At 46.4% G+C, this 18311-nt stretch overlaps 1 protein-coding gene and 1 non-coding gene across 2 annotated transcripts; both read left to right on the top strand.

Annotated features, from left to right (window-relative positions):
* Positions 1-5398: 5398 nt before the first annotated feature.
* Positions 5399-5532, top strand: LOC114620207. Its single transcript, XR_003711287.1, has one exon. It is a non-coding gene; the product is annotated as a small nucleolar RNA SNORA42/SNORA80 family (small nucleolar RNA).
* A 295-nt stretch (positions 5533-5827) lies between these two features.
* Positions 5828-9514, top strand: Rpl6 (ribosomal protein L6). Its single transcript, XM_028766096.1, has 6 exons — positions 5828-6093; positions 6187-6288; positions 7233-7376; positions 7785-7833; positions 8929-9113; positions 9326-9514. Exons 1-6 carry the CDS (start codon positions 5830-5832, stop codon positions 9476-9478), a joined length of 897 nt encoding a protein of 298 aa, XP_028621929.1. The 5' UTR covers positions 5828-5829; the 3' UTR covers positions 9479-9514.
* The last annotated feature ends 8797 nt before the right edge of the window (positions 9515-18311 follow it).

Here is an 18311-nt window from a genome sequence, read left to right as displayed (position 1 = left end):
ATGTATATGATGTATATGTATATAGTGTATATATGTATATGATGTATGTGTATATGATGTATGTGTATATGATGTATATGATGTATATGTATATGATGTCTATGTATATGATGTCTATGTATATGATGTCTATGTATATGATGTATATGTTATCTCTATATATCTATATCTATCTATATCTATATACATACCTATGTCTATCCATCTCTCTCTATATACATATATATACATATATACCTATGTGCCTGTTATCTATCAACTGTCCATTCATCTACCTATGTATATTTATCTATCTCTATATATCTACCTATTGTCTATCTACCTGTTTATTCATCTGTCTCTCTCTATCATCTATCTACCTATCTATTCACTTCTCTCTCTCTCCTTCTCCCCCTCTAAGTATCTATGTGTCTATCTGTCCATACACACACACACACACACACACACACTCAAGTACACACACATAAAAATAAACAAGTGAACCCAAAAACAAACAAACAACAAAACCCATGGACCAGCAAGATAGGTCGGTTCAGCAGATACGGGCGGTGCTTGCTGCCAAGTCTGATGATCACTGTTCAATCCCCGAGACCCACAGAGTGGAAGGGGAGAGTCAAGTCCTGTAAGCTGTCCCCTAACCTCCACAAATGCTCCACTTTACACACACACATACACACACACACACGTCTGTATACACACATGTATACCTATACCTACAAACACCTGTAAAATACACAAAATAAATAAACGAAAACACACCTATTTTAAGAGTCAAAAACAAAAGCCAGTCACTTTCTCTTGTTTTTCACTCTTATGCCCCCTTATTAAATTATTTTATTTGAAATTTTTTTTTATTTTATTACATGCATGAGTGTTTTGCATGCAAGTGTGTATGTGTACCACCTGCATGCTTGGTGCCCATAAAGACCAGAAGTGCTAACCCTAACCTGAATCGTTGGAAGTGAGATTAAAGATGGCTGTGAGCAGTCATGTTGGTCCTGGGATCCAAACCTGGGTCCTCTGCAAGAGCAGCCGGTGGTCTTAATTGCTGAGCCACCTGTCCAGCCCCCACTTCCCCTTGCAAGTTAAGTGCAATTCCTCTGCCAGCTGCCACCAGTGTTACCTGGGCTGGAACCGAGTTTCAGAGCTTCATAGATGAGAAGAGGTGCTCCATTACCAAGGTACAGCCCCAGCTCACTTCCTTTCCTTAGATTCATTTTTATTTATGTATATGTGTGTGAACGTATGCTGTATGAGTGTACACTGTGTGTGTGAGTGGGTGCTGGGTGTGTGAGGGTATGTGGTATGTGTGTGAGTGTATGTCTTTGTGTGTGTGCTGACGCATGTGTGTATGTATGTGTGTGTGTGTGGTGAATGTATGCTGTGTGTGTCAGTGTGTGGAGCGTGAGTGTATATGTGAGTGTACACTGTGTGTTCGAGTGTGTGCTCTCTGTGTGTGCAGGTGTGTACTCTGTGTGTGCAGGGTGAATGTGTGCTGTGTGCGAGAGTATGAGCTGCGTGTGTGATTGTGAGTGTATGCTGTGTGTGTATGTAGGTGCATGTGTTTATGTGGTGTGTGTACATATGCGTGAGTGTGTGCTCTCTTTGTGTGAGCATAGTGTATGCTGTGTGAGTGTGTGTGTGTGTGTACAGGTGTGTGTACCCTCAGAGGTCAGAGGAGAATACCATATCCGCTGGGGCTTGGATTACAGGCAGTTGTTTGCTGGGTGCTGGGAGCCAATGTGTGCTCTCTCCGGGAGCAGCAAGTACTGGGTCACCTCTCCAGCACCCTGCTCTTGCTTTCACTTTGTTTCTTGAGATAGGTTCTCACTCTGTAAACCAGACTGGCCTCGAACTCAGAGATCCGCTTGCCTCTGCCTCCTGAGTGCCAGGATTAAAGGTGTGCATCACCACAGCCAGCTTCCTTCCTTTTACTTTTTGAGACTAGGTCTCACTAGGTTGCCCACGTTGGCTTTAGACTTACTGTGTAGCCAGCCAGGCGGTCCTAACTTCCTAACACCAGGCCAGCTCTGTACCAGTGTTTCCTTTGGTGTTTTGAGTTTTGGATTTTTGTTGTTGTTGTTGTTTTCAAAATAGGTTGTTTTTTTTTTTTTTCTGTGTAGCCCTGATTGTCCTGGAACTCGATCTGTAGACCAGGCTGGCCTTGAACTCTGGGATCCACCTACCTCTAGAGTGCTGGGATTAATGGCAGGCACCATCACCACTGGGCTTTCTCCACTAGTGTTAATGACTTGTGTTCATTGCCACAGTTTTTCTCTATACCCATAGAAACACATTCCCCAACACACAAAATTCGTAGCACATATAATAAACACAAATCCCTACCTACACTCAACATGTATAACATATTAGGATTTTTTTACTTTATTATTACTATTACTTGAGACAGCTACACACATGATAAAGTAGATAAATACTAAAAATAAAAAATAAAAAAAATTTAAAAAAAAAGTAAAAACAAGTACTTACTGGGTGTGGTGGTTCCAGCATTTGGAAGGCAGATGCAGGAGAATTTTTGGGAGTCTGGGGCCAGTATGGTCTCTATAGAAAGCTCTGAGACAGCCAAAGCTAAACAGTGGGACCCTGTTTCAAAAATTTTAGAAGCAGGAATTTAATACTTTTTACCTTATAATCATGAGTTCTGCAATACCACATCCAAACACAAGAGGGAGCTCAGTTGTGCTTTTACTTCAGTATTAGATCTTTTAAGAAGTCGGCCAGATGAGTGAAAGTCTGACATTGTCAGACTTCTGTTCTTCCTTCTTTCCTTCCTTTCCTGTGAGGGAAAATGGAGCAGCAGGCCCTGAGACACTAGACAACTGTTCTAGCGTGAGTCACTAACCAAGCCTGTTCTCTGTCCCCAGCTTTGGGAGGCTCAAGCGAGCAACTCTGTCCTTGACTGTGACATTTTCTGTAGCAACAACGGACAAGAAGCACTTTCCTCTGGAAACTGAATGGATATCAGTGCTGAGAGGCTAGGGAGAGCATGTCTTGAGCAAATAAGGCAGAAAGTGCTAGGGCCGGCCACTCTCCTGACCTCCAGACATTCATGTCTGGGCTCCTTGGACCTTCGAAAACACCTGCATACACATGCATACATCACACACGCACACACACACACACGCTAACTAGCTAGCTAAATAATGGAATAATTAAGTTTCTTCTTAATACTGTACTTGGTCTGTAAATGAGACTCACTGCCATACATAAAATTCAACAACTGATCGTCAGACTGGATCTGGGCATGGTACAGCATGCCTTTGATCACAGTACTTGGCAGGCAGAGGCTTTGTTCAAGTCCAGCCTAGTCTATATGGAGAGATGCTGTCTTGAAAAACCAGAAGGGCTGGGAAAAGAGAATCGGATTGGATCCTAAGGTCTTCGTGGTGCTCTGTTCTCTGTGGCCTTCAGTGTCCCGAGCTCTTTAGAGGCAGCCTTGTCACTGTCTTTTCACTTTAGTTAACCAGACCCAGAGAAAGCTAAGAGACTCCCGGAGACTCAGCCATGAAGAGGGGGTTTGGAGCCGAATAAATCACAGTGAAGGACCACAGACATGGCTCCGTGGGTAAAGGTGCTTGCCACAAAGTTCTGAGTTCCGTCCCTGGAACCCACACTGTGGAACTACAAAATTGGTTCCTATAAGTTGTCCTCGGGCCTCTGCACAACACACACACACACACAGAAAGTCAAGAGAAAAGGTCCTAGTAACAGACAAACAGAAGACAATTGAAATTGTGTGTACATGTTGTTCTAAGCACTAGGAAGTAGACAGTAACCGATATCTGCACGGCCAGTGTGATGACCCGAGTCCTCTTATGATGAGGAGTTTGATCCCTAGGCCTCATGTGGTAGAGTGAGCTGACTTGCCCAAGGTATCCACTGACTTCCATCTGTGTATGTGGCATGCATCCAGCTCCACACCCACATACTCACATAAACATACAGATAAAATAAAATGTAATAAAAAATGAGGAACTGTCACGTATACAGTGTCATTTTTCATAGAATAGTAGCTTATTGTAAAATTTAATGTGAACAAAAACTTTTTTTTAAGATTTACTTATTTTACATATGTGAACTCACTGTCGCTGTCTTCAGACACACCAGAAGAGGGCATCAGATCCCATTACAGGTGGTTGTGAGCCACTATGTGGTTGCTGGGAATTGAACTCAGGACCTCTGGAAGAGCAGTCAGTGCTCTTAACTGCTGAGCCATCTCTCCAGGCCCTTATTTGAAATCGTATTTATTTTTTTCTATTTTTTATTTGTTTATTTTGTTTTGGGGGGCAGGGTTTTTTTGTGTAGCTTTGGCTCTCCTAGAACTAGCTCTGTAGACCAGGCTAGTCTCGAACTCACAGAGATCTGCCCACCTCTGCCTGCCTAGTGCTGGGATTGAAGGGGTATGGCACCGTCAGACTTTTTTTTTTTTCGAGACAGGGTTTCTCTGTATAGCCCTGGCTGTCCTGGAACTCACTCTGTAGACCAGGCTGGCCTCGAACTCAGAAATCTGCCTGCCTCTGCCTCCCAAGTGCTGGGATTAAAGGCGTGTGCCACCACCGCCCGGCCAGCACCGTCTGGCTTAACTTTTAGTTTTTATTATCATTTTGATTGTGTGCGCCCACGGAGGTAGAAAGAGGACAACTCTGTAAAGTCCTTTCTTCCACCTCATGAGTAGCAAGGCTCAAACTCTGTTCATCATTTTAGAAAACGCTTTTACTTGCTCAGCCATCTCAGCTGTTCTTACCAATTAAGGGGGAGGGACTGGAGAACTGTAGTTCCCTAGCCAAGATTAGTGACAGGCGCCACGGCTTAAGGAAAACTACATTTCCCATAATGCCACGAACAGGAAGGAAGTGATCTCGGACGCCTCCCGTCATTGCTTATAGACCGGAAGCCGCTGCCTTAGTCCTCTTTCCCGTCTTGCAAGGTAGGAATGGCGGGCGTCTGTGTGGTAGCCGCCTTCGGGACCCCAATCCCCGTCCATCCGAAGTTGGAGGACGTCCGGGGGCCACCACCCAGGGTCGCCTATGGTCGAGGTCACTCGCCAGGTCTCTCGGGAGCTTTATTTCTGTCGGCGTGGGTTGGCGGGGGGCGAAGAGCAAGCGTAGCGCCCGAGACGGTCGCTGGGCCCTGCCGGCTGCCGTAGCCTTAGGAGGGTTGGAGGGCCTGTGCGGCGGCTGGCGACCCTGAAGTCTGGGTTCCAGAACTGTCTGCCGAGCCCGCCTTGGCCACGTTGGGCTTTGCGACTGGAGGGAGGAACCGCGTCCCGGAAGCCGTCCGGAGAGCACCGCTGTTGACTACTTTGCGGAGCTGGGGACATAGTGGCTTCGGGACTTACGGCAACTCCAGAGAGAGGTCTTAGAAGTTCCGTGCTGGTGCATGGGTTTGGATTTATGGCAGGCCCGTGCCCCTGGGCCTCTCATAGTGTCCCGTGCTAGAGCAACCCGTGGCCCCGAACCATTGCCCGGCCTCTGTCTGTAGGCTGCTGGCACTGAAGTGGGTCGCACAGTCAGAAGGGAAACGATGTCTTACTTAAAGTGGGAGCCTCGAGGTTCTGGGCTTTTTTTTTTTTTTCTTTTTTGCTGTGTAGACGCTATCGAAGATTCTCTTGGGTTTTTCTGATTCACAAAACGGAAGAATAAGATAACAAACCACAACGTTTTTAGTAAAAAAAAAATCTAATGGTGCTAGATACTTAACGTGATGTGTTTGGAGGAGGAGTGGCAAGCGGAAGAGGGTGGTTTTGATACCGGCTTGTTACACATGGCTGATGAAATGCCTTTATTGTTTTATTTTTGACATCACTAGATGGCGGGTGAAAAGGCGGAGAAGCCTGATACAAAGGAAAAGAAGCCTGCGGCCAAGAAGGCTGGCAGTAATGCTGCTGCCTCTGGTCCCCCGGCCGCTGGTGCAGCTAAAAAGGGTAAACCGAAGAGTAAAAAACTCAAGAAAGCCAAGCCCCACTGCAGCCGGAACCCTGTCCTGGTGAGAGGAATTGGCAGGTACTCCCGATCAGCTATGTATTCCAGAAAGGCCTTGTACAAAAGGAAATACTCAGCTGCCAAGACCAAGGTAGGAAAGGACAGGAATGTCCCACCACGATGCCTTATTCCCGTGGTTAAGGTGGTCTGCCAGGCTCCTTGATTGATGGGTTTATCTTTGTAGGTTGAAAAGAAGAAGAAAAAGGAGAAGGTCCTTGCTACTGTCACAAAAACAGTTGGTGGGGACAAGAACGGTGGCACCCGGGTGGTGAAGCTTCGAAAAATGGTGAGATCTGGAGGAGGTGGGAGTTGACTTTGAAGTTAAGTTTGAGTGGTGTGTGGATTTATATATAGCAACTATGTAGTTTTGTGCCACGTTGCTGGGAGAGAAACTACACTGGGCTTTTTAAGTATGTTCAGTATGCTTGATAGTTTGGGCTGCTTTTCTTAGGGTTGTATCAGTTGGGTCTAGTTGGGTGTGAGTTCTCAGGCTGGGTGGTGGAGCTCAGCGTGGGACTAGCACACTGAGGTTCTGGCTATTCCATTGCTGGTACTGTAAGTGGAGAGTATTTAACAAACTTCTACTGGTATCTAGTTTTGTGTCCATTTTCCTTGAAAAAAAAATGAGTGTGTTTCTGCTGAGGGTACAGGGGGTTTGACATACTTTTTGATAAGAATGTCTCTCCTGTTGTACCTTTGTCTCAGGTAGCCTGGTCTGGTCTGAAACTCCCTTTTGTCCTACCTTCCCCATATTTGACTGTGACCTTATTCTGAAGAAGTGTGTTAGAGTTCCAAGCCTCAAGGAAAGCTTGGGAAAGAGTGGAGAGATAGCTCAGGGTAAGGGGGCCATGCTGTTCCCAGCATCTACCACAGGCTGTTCACAGCCACCTGGAACTCCCAAGGGTAATGAAATGGCACCTACACTCCTGGGAATACAGGGGGACACATACAAACAGTGTTCCTTTAGTCCCAGCCCTCAGGGGTATAGGTAGGCTGATAAAAATGTTCTAAGCCACCGAAGGGCTACAGAGAAACCGTGTCTCAGAAAAAAAGCCAAAAACTCGTTTAAAGGTTAGGTTAGAGTATCTCTGTGTGTGTGTGAGAGAGAGAGAGAGAGGTTGCGTTCACTGGTGTTTCTGGAGCTTGACTTTTGGGTGGTTTTCAAGGCTGTCTGAATGCAGCTTTGGTGGGCTTAGCAGATTGCTCAAGTGTGCTGCACATGCTCTCCAGCCTAGGTATTATCCTACGGAAGACGTGCCTCGGAAGCTGCTGAGCCACGGCAAAAAGCCCTTCAGTCAGCACGTGAGGAGGCTGCGCTCCAGCATCACTCCCGGGACTGTCCTGATCATCCTCACTGGGCGCCACAGGGGCAAGGTGAGGAGTGTCCACAGGGGCTGCCTGGGGTTGTGGGGGGAGCAGGTCATAATAGGCTTTTTTTCTGTGGGGCGTGTGTGAGTGGTGTGTGTTCTGAAACAGCCCTGTCCACGGATGCCTGGTGCATCTATCCTGCTTTTCGATATACCGTAAATATTTTCTGTAACAGGACTCTTAGTAGATGCTGTGTTTGCCGCTGTTTTGAATGCTCTAGAGTATTGTCAGCTTCTGCCCAGTGGCGTATATCACCATGCCTCACCTTTCCTTTTGACAAGGTCTCATGTAGTCCAGTCTAGACTTGAACCCATAATTGTGCTTCTTTCTGAGTGAGTGCTGGATGAGTTTGTGCTTGTAGTTTGGTTAATTCAGAATGGGGTTCGATTAAGTGTTTTTCTGTTTGACTTCTAGAGAGTGGTTTTCCTGAAGCAGCTGGGCAGTGGCTTGCTACTTGTGACTGGTAAGAAAATTGTTGGTCTTTTTTGTTTTGACAGGATGTCACTTATTAATGCTACATTGTGAATGGTGGTTAGATAAGTGTACAGTGATGTTACATCTAACTGGGTTTGCTTAAGTTTAGCGAATTTGTTCATCTTGAGTAGACTCGAGGAACAGCTAATGAGGGCCAAGGGCGGGTGCTTTACTTCTTATGTCAGCACTCCTGGTTTTATATAGAAGGACCCATTTCTACCCAGATTTCCTGGTAAACTTGGGTAAGGTAGGGTTTCGTGGGGACCCAGACATTTTTAATAAGGACCACGGTCACAAAGCACCACCCTTGAACTTACCACTCCTGCCTTGGTGCTGAGATTGCAGGTGCCTGCCACCTGCAGTGTGATATGGGACAGGTCTTGCTGTGTAGTCCAGGCTAGCCTCAGACCTGCAGCACTCTGCATGCTCTGGAATTTAGGTTCACCCCCAACAACTCAGGCCTTCTCCTGTCTTGCTTACTAGCCTTATTTTTCTGTAGCAGTCAAGGGCTTGATTAGAGTGAGAATGTGTTTTTTATACTGGCCTGATGTGCTTGAGAGCCTGAGTTTGATCCCTGAGACGTATATAATAAAGGAGAAAGGGGAGTTGTGGGAGTGGTCCCCTGGCCTCCACTGGTGTGCTCGGTGTGGGACACAGATGCACTCTCCACAGAAAGTCCCAAGCACAGCACTAAGGCAGATCTCAAGGACAGATTCACTCAGCCTCTATAAAAGATGGTCCTCTTCTTGCCTGGGTCCCTTGAAAAGCCCTGGAGATCTTGGAGCAGGTGGCATGGTTTTTTGTTTTGTTATTTTTTTTCCTTTCCTGTCAAATTAGTTGTGAGCCCTCTGGGTACTGGGAATGTAAAAAGGGTCCGAAAGTGGCCTCACATTGAAACTCTAAACCATGTCAATTGACATTTTTGTTGGAAACAAACACTCAAAAGGACACAGGTCACTATGTAGTAGACCAGACTGGCCTCAAACTCAGATCTACTTTCCTCTGCTGCTGAAATAATAGGCATGTGCTACTACCATGCCCAGACCAGATCTTAACTGTTTGATGTTAATTCTTATTCCCGTAGGACCTCTGGCTATCAACAGAGTTCCTCTGCGCAGAACACACCAGAAGTTTGTTATCGCCACCTCTACAAAAGTTGATATCAGCGGGGTTAAAATCCCCAAACACCTGACTGACGCTTACTTCAAGAAGAAGCAGCTGCGCAAGCCTAGGCATCAGGAGGGCGAGATCTTCGACACAGAGAAGGAGGTGAGCTCTTACGTGAACTGTGTTGACTTGGCCTCCAGTTGGGAGTGGGTGGAGCAGACTACACAGTGGTTACTGTGTGACAGTCTGAGTTGAGATGGTGTGACTGCAGTTGTCCTTGGTAGACTTAGAGCAGGCAAGCTCCCAATGAGAGGTTGGGTGGGTGGGGCTATTCCTGGGACCCTAGGTCTTAACATTTCCTTTTCTCTATTTAGAAATACGAGATTACAGAGCAGCGAAAGACTGATCAGAAAGCTGTGGACTCGCAGATTTTGCCAAAGATTAAAGCTGTTCCTCAGCTCCAGGGCTACCTGCGATCTCAGTTCTCCCTGACAAACGGGATGTATCCTCACAAACTGGTGTTCTAAATGGCTTACAGCCTCATTAAACAGATTCATATGTTTTTTGGTGTGTCCCTTTTGTGTGTTGTACGTGCACGTGTTGGCTGAGTGTTTTGCTGCTGTTCCAGTGTCTTCCCCTGGCCCTTTGTGGAAGGAGGCTCTCCTGCTGGACCTGAAGCTCATGAGCTGGGGTGGCCATCCATTGGACCCTGCTGTCACTACCCATCCCCAGCTGGTGTTGGATTAGAGGCACACATGCAGCCATGGCTGGCTTTTACTGGGGGGTAGTCTTGCCTCTTTAGAGTGGGGTTACATGGGAGTGCCGTGTGCTGTGGGCCTGTTCCCTCGTAGCCTGGACCAGCATTCTTGGCCTAGGAGCTATCAGTGTCTTGTGTGGCATTTTCTTGTACCCTCAACATTAAGGGAAAAAAACTACTGACTTGTGAAGAGATCAAAACTAAATTGTGTGAAAGATGACAAGGGTCATCCTTTCCGTTACAAAACAAGCCTGCTTAGCCGGGTCATCAGTCATTGCAGTTGTGGATTTTAGGTCTTGGCGAACAGAATACATTGATCCTCGGCCCAGTTCTTAGCCAGGAAACATGCATTCTATGTAAATGGCATTACATAGTGGAAGCATGCTATAACGTTCATGGAAAGCATTCCTCTTAAGCTAGGAGTGGTGGTAACACTTCATTGGTATTTTTGTGTGCCATGTATGTTCCTGGTGTCCTCGGAGGTCAGAAGACAGCCTTATGCTTTGGGACTGTGGGACTGGAGTTACAGATACCAGCTGGTGTAAGCCATCAAGGTCAGTGCTGGGATTCTAATCCCAGTCCACAGCAAGAGCCATCTTTTCTGCATCACTAGATACATGTCTGTCACATGTATGCCTAGTGTCCATAGAGGTTAAGAGGGTATTGAACCCCACCCAACACGTACAACTACACTTAGGAAAGCCGATACAGACATTCTGTGACTAACAAGTACCTGTCATGTGACAAGCCTTGCTGCGGATAGTGCTGTACTGTGAGGTCTTTGCTGGGTTAATGAACTCTGACTAGTGGGGATCCTAGATCACACTAGGTGATACACCTGTCTTTATGCCTTAGCAAGTGCCAGAGTGGCAGTTGTGAGCTACCATTTAAGTGCTGGGAACATACCCTTATCTTTTGCTAGAGTGTGCCCCCTCCTCTTAACCACTGAGTTATCTCCTCAGACTCTTAATTGGCTTTCTGGTAAAGTTCCTCTTGTTCTGGCTTCCTGCTTCCAAGCTTGGGACATGCTTTTCAAACAAGTGACTACCCTTCCCCATGTTCCTCACTAGGAATTAGGCCAGGTCTGTGCTGATTAAAATTAATCATAATGAAAATTCTGCTTCCCACAGTGCCTCCTCCGTCCTATCCCTATCCCTAACTCTAGGAGCCAGACAACGTAGATCAAAGGCCACTGTCTGACACACTATCCTTTAAAAAGGTTTTTTCATTTGTTCTGATGACACAGAAGGTAAGCTTACCAGTGTGAGCATAAAGAAGCTATATGTGAGCCGGGCAGTGGTGGCACACGCCTTTAATCCCATCACTTGGGAGGCAGAGGCAGGTGGATTTCTGAGTTCGAGGCCAACCTGGTCTACAGAGTGAGTTCCAGGACAGCCAGAACTACACAGAGAAACCGTGTCTCAAAAAAACAAAAAACAAAAACAAAACAAAAAAGATATAAAAAACAAACAAACAAACAATCACCAGGGGCTGAAGAAGTGGTTCAGCGATTTACAGCACTTGTTGCTCTTGCAGAGAACTCAGGTTCAATTCCCAGCACCTACATGGTGGCTCACAATCATCAGTAACCCCAGTCTCAGACGATCCAACACCCTCTTCTGACCTCTGAAGGCACCAGGCGCTCACGTGATGCACATACATACATGCAGGCAAAACATGCACACACACAGAATAAAATAAATAAATACTTTTAAAAAATAAAAAAACAAAAACAAAGAGATATGAAATTAAGTTAAGTTCCAGAAACAGGCCAGAAAGTATCTGAAAATCATGAAGAGAAAGGAAGAAACAGAAACACCACGTGATCTTTGAACCCTTCAGGATAAGAATATAGAAAGCAGATGAGTTCCTGGAGAGCCAGCTCCGTGGTTAAGAGCGCTGGCTGCTCTTTCAGAGCGTCCGATTCAACTCCCAGAACCCACAGAGCAGCTCAGAGCTGTTGGCATTTTGCCTAGGCTCCGCCCCACAGTTACCTGGCAACAGCCAGGTGTGCCGACTCACTACAAAAGGGGCTGTTTGCCCTCTCTTGCTCTTGCTCTCCTCTCTCCTCTTGCTCCCTAACCTCTTCTCCCTCTCTGTCCATTCTCCTCCCCTGTCTCTTTCCACGTGCTCAAGGGCGGCCTCTACTCTACTCTCTCTGCCTTTCTCTGTCTCTACTCCCTCATCCCCCCCCTCCCCACGCCCTGAATAAACTCTATTCTATACTAAACCGCCTTGTGGCTGGTCCCTCAGGGGGAAGGGGATGCCTCTCAGCATGGGCCCGCAGAGGGATCCCCTTCCCCCCCACACCAGACCTCGCCTCCACCAAACATATCCGTGGCCTCTCTCCCTCCCGTTCTTTTTATAAAACGCAACAATAGCTGTCTGTAATTCCAGTCCTAGGGGGATCTGATACTCTCTTCTGGATTCCAGGGGTATTGCATGCATGGTGGTGCACAGACATACATGCAGGCCAAACACTCATACATGTAAAATAAAAATAAATAATTTCAAAAGTAATAAAGAAATATACTAGGCACGCTGCACATGCCACTGAGACGGTTGAGGCAAGGAGAAGTTCAAGGTCAGCCTTTGTCTATATAGTGAGTTTAAAGCTAATCTGAGCTTCAGGAGACCCAATTTCCAAAAACGTGAGCCACCCACCACTGGGCTTGTTTTTACAGCAGGAACGAATACAGATTTTCAACCTGGATATGTAATTTAAGGCAACAATGCCTCGGCGGCCCACGAGGGGGCGCAGGGGGCACACAGCATCCTTCAGATGTCCAAGGTAATGACATCTTAAAGATAGTAGCATTCAAAAGAGGCTTCACCAAGGCTGTCCCTTAGTTTTGCTAATCCAGTTTTCTAGAATTTCTTTCATCGGATTTCTTTGCTTCTCTGCTCCCACACCCGCCCAAGAGGAGAAAATAAGGAGACCCCAAAATGAACCAGGCCTACTGGATCCCTTAGAAAGAAGATTGTTAGCAGAGGCGTGTGTGTATCCTCTTTGAGACCGCGATTACTGGTGTGGAAATAATCTCTGCTGCGTGTTCACGTGTGTTTGACAGATGTGTTTATATGCTTTTCCTGTCTTTGTCAATTCCCTTATAGATTTGCCTGGCAGCTCCTTCTAGAACTATCTTTAAGCTGTACTCGGCTTCGGAGTGACTCCTTATCTCTGTGCCACACTTGCATATTTGGGCACCCAGTACGGATTACAGACTCAGTTCAGACAATCAGCTGGAACAGAAATGCCAACAGAAGGGCGAGACTTTGCCAAATCCTTGAGGGGCCCCAACTTGAGCCAAGGCCAGCCAACATTGCATCAGCAGCTGGAGCGCTAGATGCCCATCGTTGAGCTCACTCCGTCTGTCTTGGGGAGTGACTGACAGATGTCTTCCTGCTTATACCATCTTCCTGTGAGCTCTTGACAAGGGGCTGCCAGCCAACATGCCTCTTTCCCCATCTTGATTCTTTGTTCCCCAAAGAAAAAATACAGAGGATGATTCCAGCTGGATGTGCGGGATCCACCCGTAATCCTAGGACTGGAGGTGGAGGCAGAGGATCAAGAAGTTTAAAGTCGGGCTGGAGAGGTGGCTCAATGGTTAAGAACACTGACTGCTCTTCCAGAGGTCCTGAGTTCAATACCCAGCAAATACATGGTGGCTCACAACCATACAACCATCTGTAATGGGATCCGATGCCTGCTTCTGGTGTGTCTGAACACAGTGGCAACAGTGTACTCACATATATGAAATAAATAAATAAATAAATAAATAAATCTTAAAAAAAAAAGAAGAAGTTTAAAGTCATTCTTGGCTACAGTGCAAGTTCGAGGCTAGCTTGGGCTATGAGCCCCTGTCCAGAAAAATGGCTGGAGAAATGGCTTAGCAGGGTTTTTTTGTTTTTGTTTTTTGTTTTTGTTTTGTTTTCGAGACAGGGTTTCTCTGTGTAGCCCTGGCTGTCCTGGAACTCATTCTGTAGACCAGGCTGGCCTCGAACTCAGAAATCCGCCTGCCTCTGCCTCCCAAGTGCTGGGATTAAAGGCATGTGCCACCACCACCCGGCATGGCTTAGCAGTTAAGAGCACTTGTCACAGAGGACTGGTGTTCAGTTCTCAGCACTGAAGGGTGGCTCACAGTAACATCAGTTCTAGGGAATCCAATGGCTTCTTCTGAACTCTCAGGCCACCAGGCACGTATGTGGTGCACACAGAATAAAAAAGTGAATAAATCTAAAAAATTAAAAAGAAGAGAGAGAAGGAGGAAGGGGCAATTTAAAAGGAAGAAGTCATAAGGTCCATGGAGGATGTAGCTCAGTTGGTAGAGGGCTTTCTTAGAGCTCTCTGACCTCTGACGCCACCAGGCTTGCCCACGATGCATAGACATGCATGAGGAGAACACACCCATGCCTGTAAAATAAGATAGATACATTTGTTTGGTTTTTCCAGACAGAGTTTCTCTGTGTGGCCCTGGTTGACCTGGAACTCACTCTGTAGACTCAGATCCTCCTGCCTCTGTCTCCATGTTGGGATTAAAGGCGTGCACCATCGCTGCCCCCCTTAGGTTCATTTTTTTAATGTAAAAAAAAATCATATACCTTCCTTGTTTATAAGGCGCTCTCTCTCTCTTGCTCTCTCTCTCTCTCTCTTTCTCTCTCTCTCTCTCTCTCTCTCTCTCCCTCTCTCTCTCTGTCTCTCTGTCATCATGACTAAATAGGAATTCATTCCCTGTAGTCTGGAGCTTAAGTTCTTTTGAGCAGTGACTTTTGTCTTGTTCCAAACTACAGGAAAAAAAAAATCCATTCTAAAAATTCCTGACTTATTTCCAGAGGGGGCTCTATAAATATTAATTCTCCAGCTGCCTCATCAAGGTATGTTGCTGACTAATTACCGTTGTTAAAATATTAAATAATCATGTATTATTCAATCTGAAGATATTAAGACCTGGGCATGCTCTGTTTTCACTAACTAAGGAGGGGGACGATAGTTTCTGGGCCTCTTGATTCCTGATCTTCAACTATAAACATGAAATCTCTGAACTGCTTAAGCTGGGCATTGAGAGTTTAATACCCGAACAGTTTACCTATTTAGAAGATGAGAGTAAAAAGAATGAAGGAATTCCCCTACAGCCCAAATAAGGAAGCTGGGGGTGTGGAGAAATCACTCGGGCCTGGGTTCAAATCTAAGCTTGGGTGTTTCCTGGCTTTGTGACATTGAACTGAACCTTGCTTTGGCAGCTGAAGATAGGACTGTGTCTAAGCTGTGACAAAATGCCTGAGAAGATGAGCTTAAAGGTTAGAGAAGTTTCAGTCCATGCTCAACGGGCTCTACTTCTTGCAGCCCTCTGTTGGGGCAGGGGGCCGTGGGTGGTGATGGGAGCCTGTGGCAGAGGAAGCCACTCAACTTGTGCTGGCTAGCACAGCGGGAGGTGGGACAAAGGACTGGGGAGTAGACACAGCCTTCCACTACCGGATCTCCCGCTACCAACCATCACCTCTCAATAGCCAATTGAATTAATCAGTTCATCCCTAGATGAGGTCAGATCTCTGTTGACCCCAACACCTCCTCAAACTCTACCTCCAAACACAGCCCAGGGGCCTGCAACACATGTGCCTTAGGGCGACACTTCAGATCCAGACTGTAATGCAGTATACTACCTGCCCCAGGGATTTGATGAAGCAGTTACTGTGTGGGTACTCCCCCCAACCCCCACTATTACTTTGTTACTTACTTAGTTTATTTGAAACAAGGTTTCCTGGTGTAGCTGGCCCAGAACCTTCTGTGTTGATCAGGTTGCCTTCAAACTCAGGCATCTTCTGCCTCTGCTTCCGAAGATCTAGGATTAAAGGTGTGTGCCACCATGCTGCACGTATTATTTTCTAAAGCATGTGTATGTGGGAGGGTGAGTATGTGTGTATGAGGGCAGATTCCCGTGCAGTTCCAAGCAGTTGTGAACTGCCCAACGTAGGTGCTGGGCATTGAATTCAGGTCCTCAGTAGGAGCAGGAGGAGGTCTTAAGCACTGAGCCCTGTTTTCTAGCCCGACACCTCATTGAAACACAGTCTCACAGTGAATCTGGAGCTCCTAAGTTCAATTGGACTGAATGGGCAGTGAGCCCCAGGGATCCTCTGGTTTTCACCTGTGGGGACACACTTCTGAGCCCTAGGGGGCCACACCCAGCCAAGATCAGCTTTTCCAAGGAGGGTGGGGATCCAAACCCAGTTAAGCAAGTCCTTTAGCCACCGAGCCTTCTCCTTGCTTTTATTTTATTTTTTTAAAGATTTATTGATTTAATGATTTATTTATTTATTTACTTAATGGTTTTTCGAGACAGGGTTTCTCTGTGTAGCCCTGGCTGTCCTGGAACTCACTCTGTAGACCAGGCTGGCCTTGAACTCAGAAATCTACCCGCCTCTGCCTTCCAAGGGCTATTTATTTATTTTTATATATGTGGATACAATGTCACTGTCTCTCAGACACACCAGAAGAGGGCATCGGATCCCATTACAGATGGTTGTGAGCCACCATGTGGTTGCTGGGAATTGAACTCAGGATCTCTGGAAAAATAGTCAGTGCTCTTAACCTCTGAGCCATCTCTCCAGCCCCCTTGCTTTGTTTTTTGTTTTTTGTTTTTTTTTTTTTGAGGCAAGGTCTCACTGTGAAGTCCAGGTTAGCCTGAAACTCATGGCTATCCTGCTGTCTTGGCTTCCTGAATGCTGAGATTACAGGCATACTACTCTTGCTCCTCCTCGTAGTTGTTGCTGATTTGAGACAGGGTCTCACATAGTCCAGGTTGACCTTGATCTTGCTGTGTTGCCAAGGATGACCTCGAGCTCTGGATCCTGGTGCCTGAATCTTCGGAGTCCCAAGATTACAGGGAGAGGGGGTGATGTGCAACCGGGTGTGTGTGTGTGTGTGTGTGTGTGTGTGTGTGTGGCAGCACCATTCCATCGCATCTGTCTCTCACTGTTTTCGTGGTATTGACCTCTTGTGAACTGCCCGCTGTGGTGTTTTCTTGCTTTTTGTCTGTTTTCCTCCATCTGGCTGCAGGTTCCACAAGAGAAGGCATTCTTGCTGTGCTTGTCTCTGTAAAACCCCACACCAAGTGCAGGGACCTAGAGAAGGGATCATGAAACACTTGTCGAATGAATAAGAAGCAGATAGCCACATCCCTTTGGATGCTTGTTTTTGAGACAAGGTCTCACTATGTAGTCCTGGCTGTCCTGGAACTATCTATGTAGCTTCGGCTAGGCCTGCACTCACAGAAGTCATCTTGCTTCTGCCTCCCGAGCTCCGGTATTAAAGGCACCAGCAAGCCTGGCAAGTACTCATGTTTAGAAAGGTGCATGTCAGTGTTGAAGATGACCAAACTTATAATTTTGACTAATGGAGAACTATTAAAAAGCCAGGAGTTGGAAGGAAAGCATTGCTTTTGTTTAATTTTTATTTTTATTTTTTTATGTGTGTGAATGTTTTCTTGCATGTATGTCTGTGAACCACATCTGGACAGTGATCTTGAAGGCCTGAAGAGGATGTGAGGTCCCTTGGGGCTGAAGTTGTAAATGATTGTGAGCTTCCCTCTGAGTGCTGGGAAGAGCAATCAGTGTCAACCTGTCAATCATTTCTCCAGCCTAAGGGCAACCATTGACAGATGCTTTATCTTCGTCAGGTGTCAGTTGCTTCTCCGTACCTTTTTTTTTTTTTTTTTCAGTAAATACTATCTGCAATGAGTTTTACCAAGTTCTCATGACCAAGTGTATAATGCCTATGATATACCAGCCTTTAGTATTTTATATAATTTCCTAACTATTTTATGTGTTTTTTTTTTTTGGATACAGAGCCTACCTAGGCCTGGCTGATCTGGAACACCTTATGTAGCCCAGGTCAGCCTGAAACTTGATATGTAGACCAGGTTACCCTGCATCTTGCAATGGTCCGCCCATTTCTGCCTCCCAAGCATTGGGACAACTGGCATCCACTACCAGAGCTGTTTTGTTGGTTTATTTATTGTGCCGTAAATGGAACACAGGACCTCAGGCATTCTAGGCTAACCCTCTAAGACTGAACTATCCAAGGTCTTAGAAAAAAGACTCCTGAGCCGGGCGGTGTTGGCGCACGTCTTTAATCCCAGCACTTGGGAAGCAGAGGCAGGTGGATTTCTGAGTTCGAGGCCAGCCTGGTCTACAGAGTGAGTTCCAGGTCAGCCAGGGCTATACAGAGAAACTCTGTCTCGAAAAACAAAAACAAAACAAAACAAAAAAACAAAAAAAGAAAAAGACTCCTGAACCTATCTCATTTAAAAAGAAAACAGTGTTGACCTTCAATGAGTTCTTGGCCTGAGAACACACGGTGCACACCTGAGCAATGAGAATAAGGGAACGGAGCAATGAGAATAAGGGAACCAGGGTCGTCGTCTCCCGGAGCGTCAGACCACCTTAGAAAGCGTAGGAAGAAGAGGCACCCAAAAGGCCAATGCCTCTGAGGCCCTGCAGCTGGGTTATAAGGCTCGGCCAGGATGTGGGCGGGGCCAGATGGCCGGGAGGGCGGGGCCTGTATTGTCCACCCCGCAGGGCATGCCGGGAACCCCGCCCCCAAGATG

The sequence above is a fragment of the Grammomys surdaster genome, unplaced genomic scaffold (assembly GCF_004785775.1).
Source record: "Grammomys surdaster isolate TR1022 unplaced genomic scaffold, NIH_TR_1.0 166, whole genome shotgun sequence".
NCBI lineage: Eukaryota > Metazoa > Chordata > Mammalia > Rodentia > Muridae > Grammomys > Grammomys surdaster.
The sequence above is the reverse complement of the archived record's forward strand: the minus strand, read 5'-3'. Positions and strand labels throughout refer to the sequence as shown.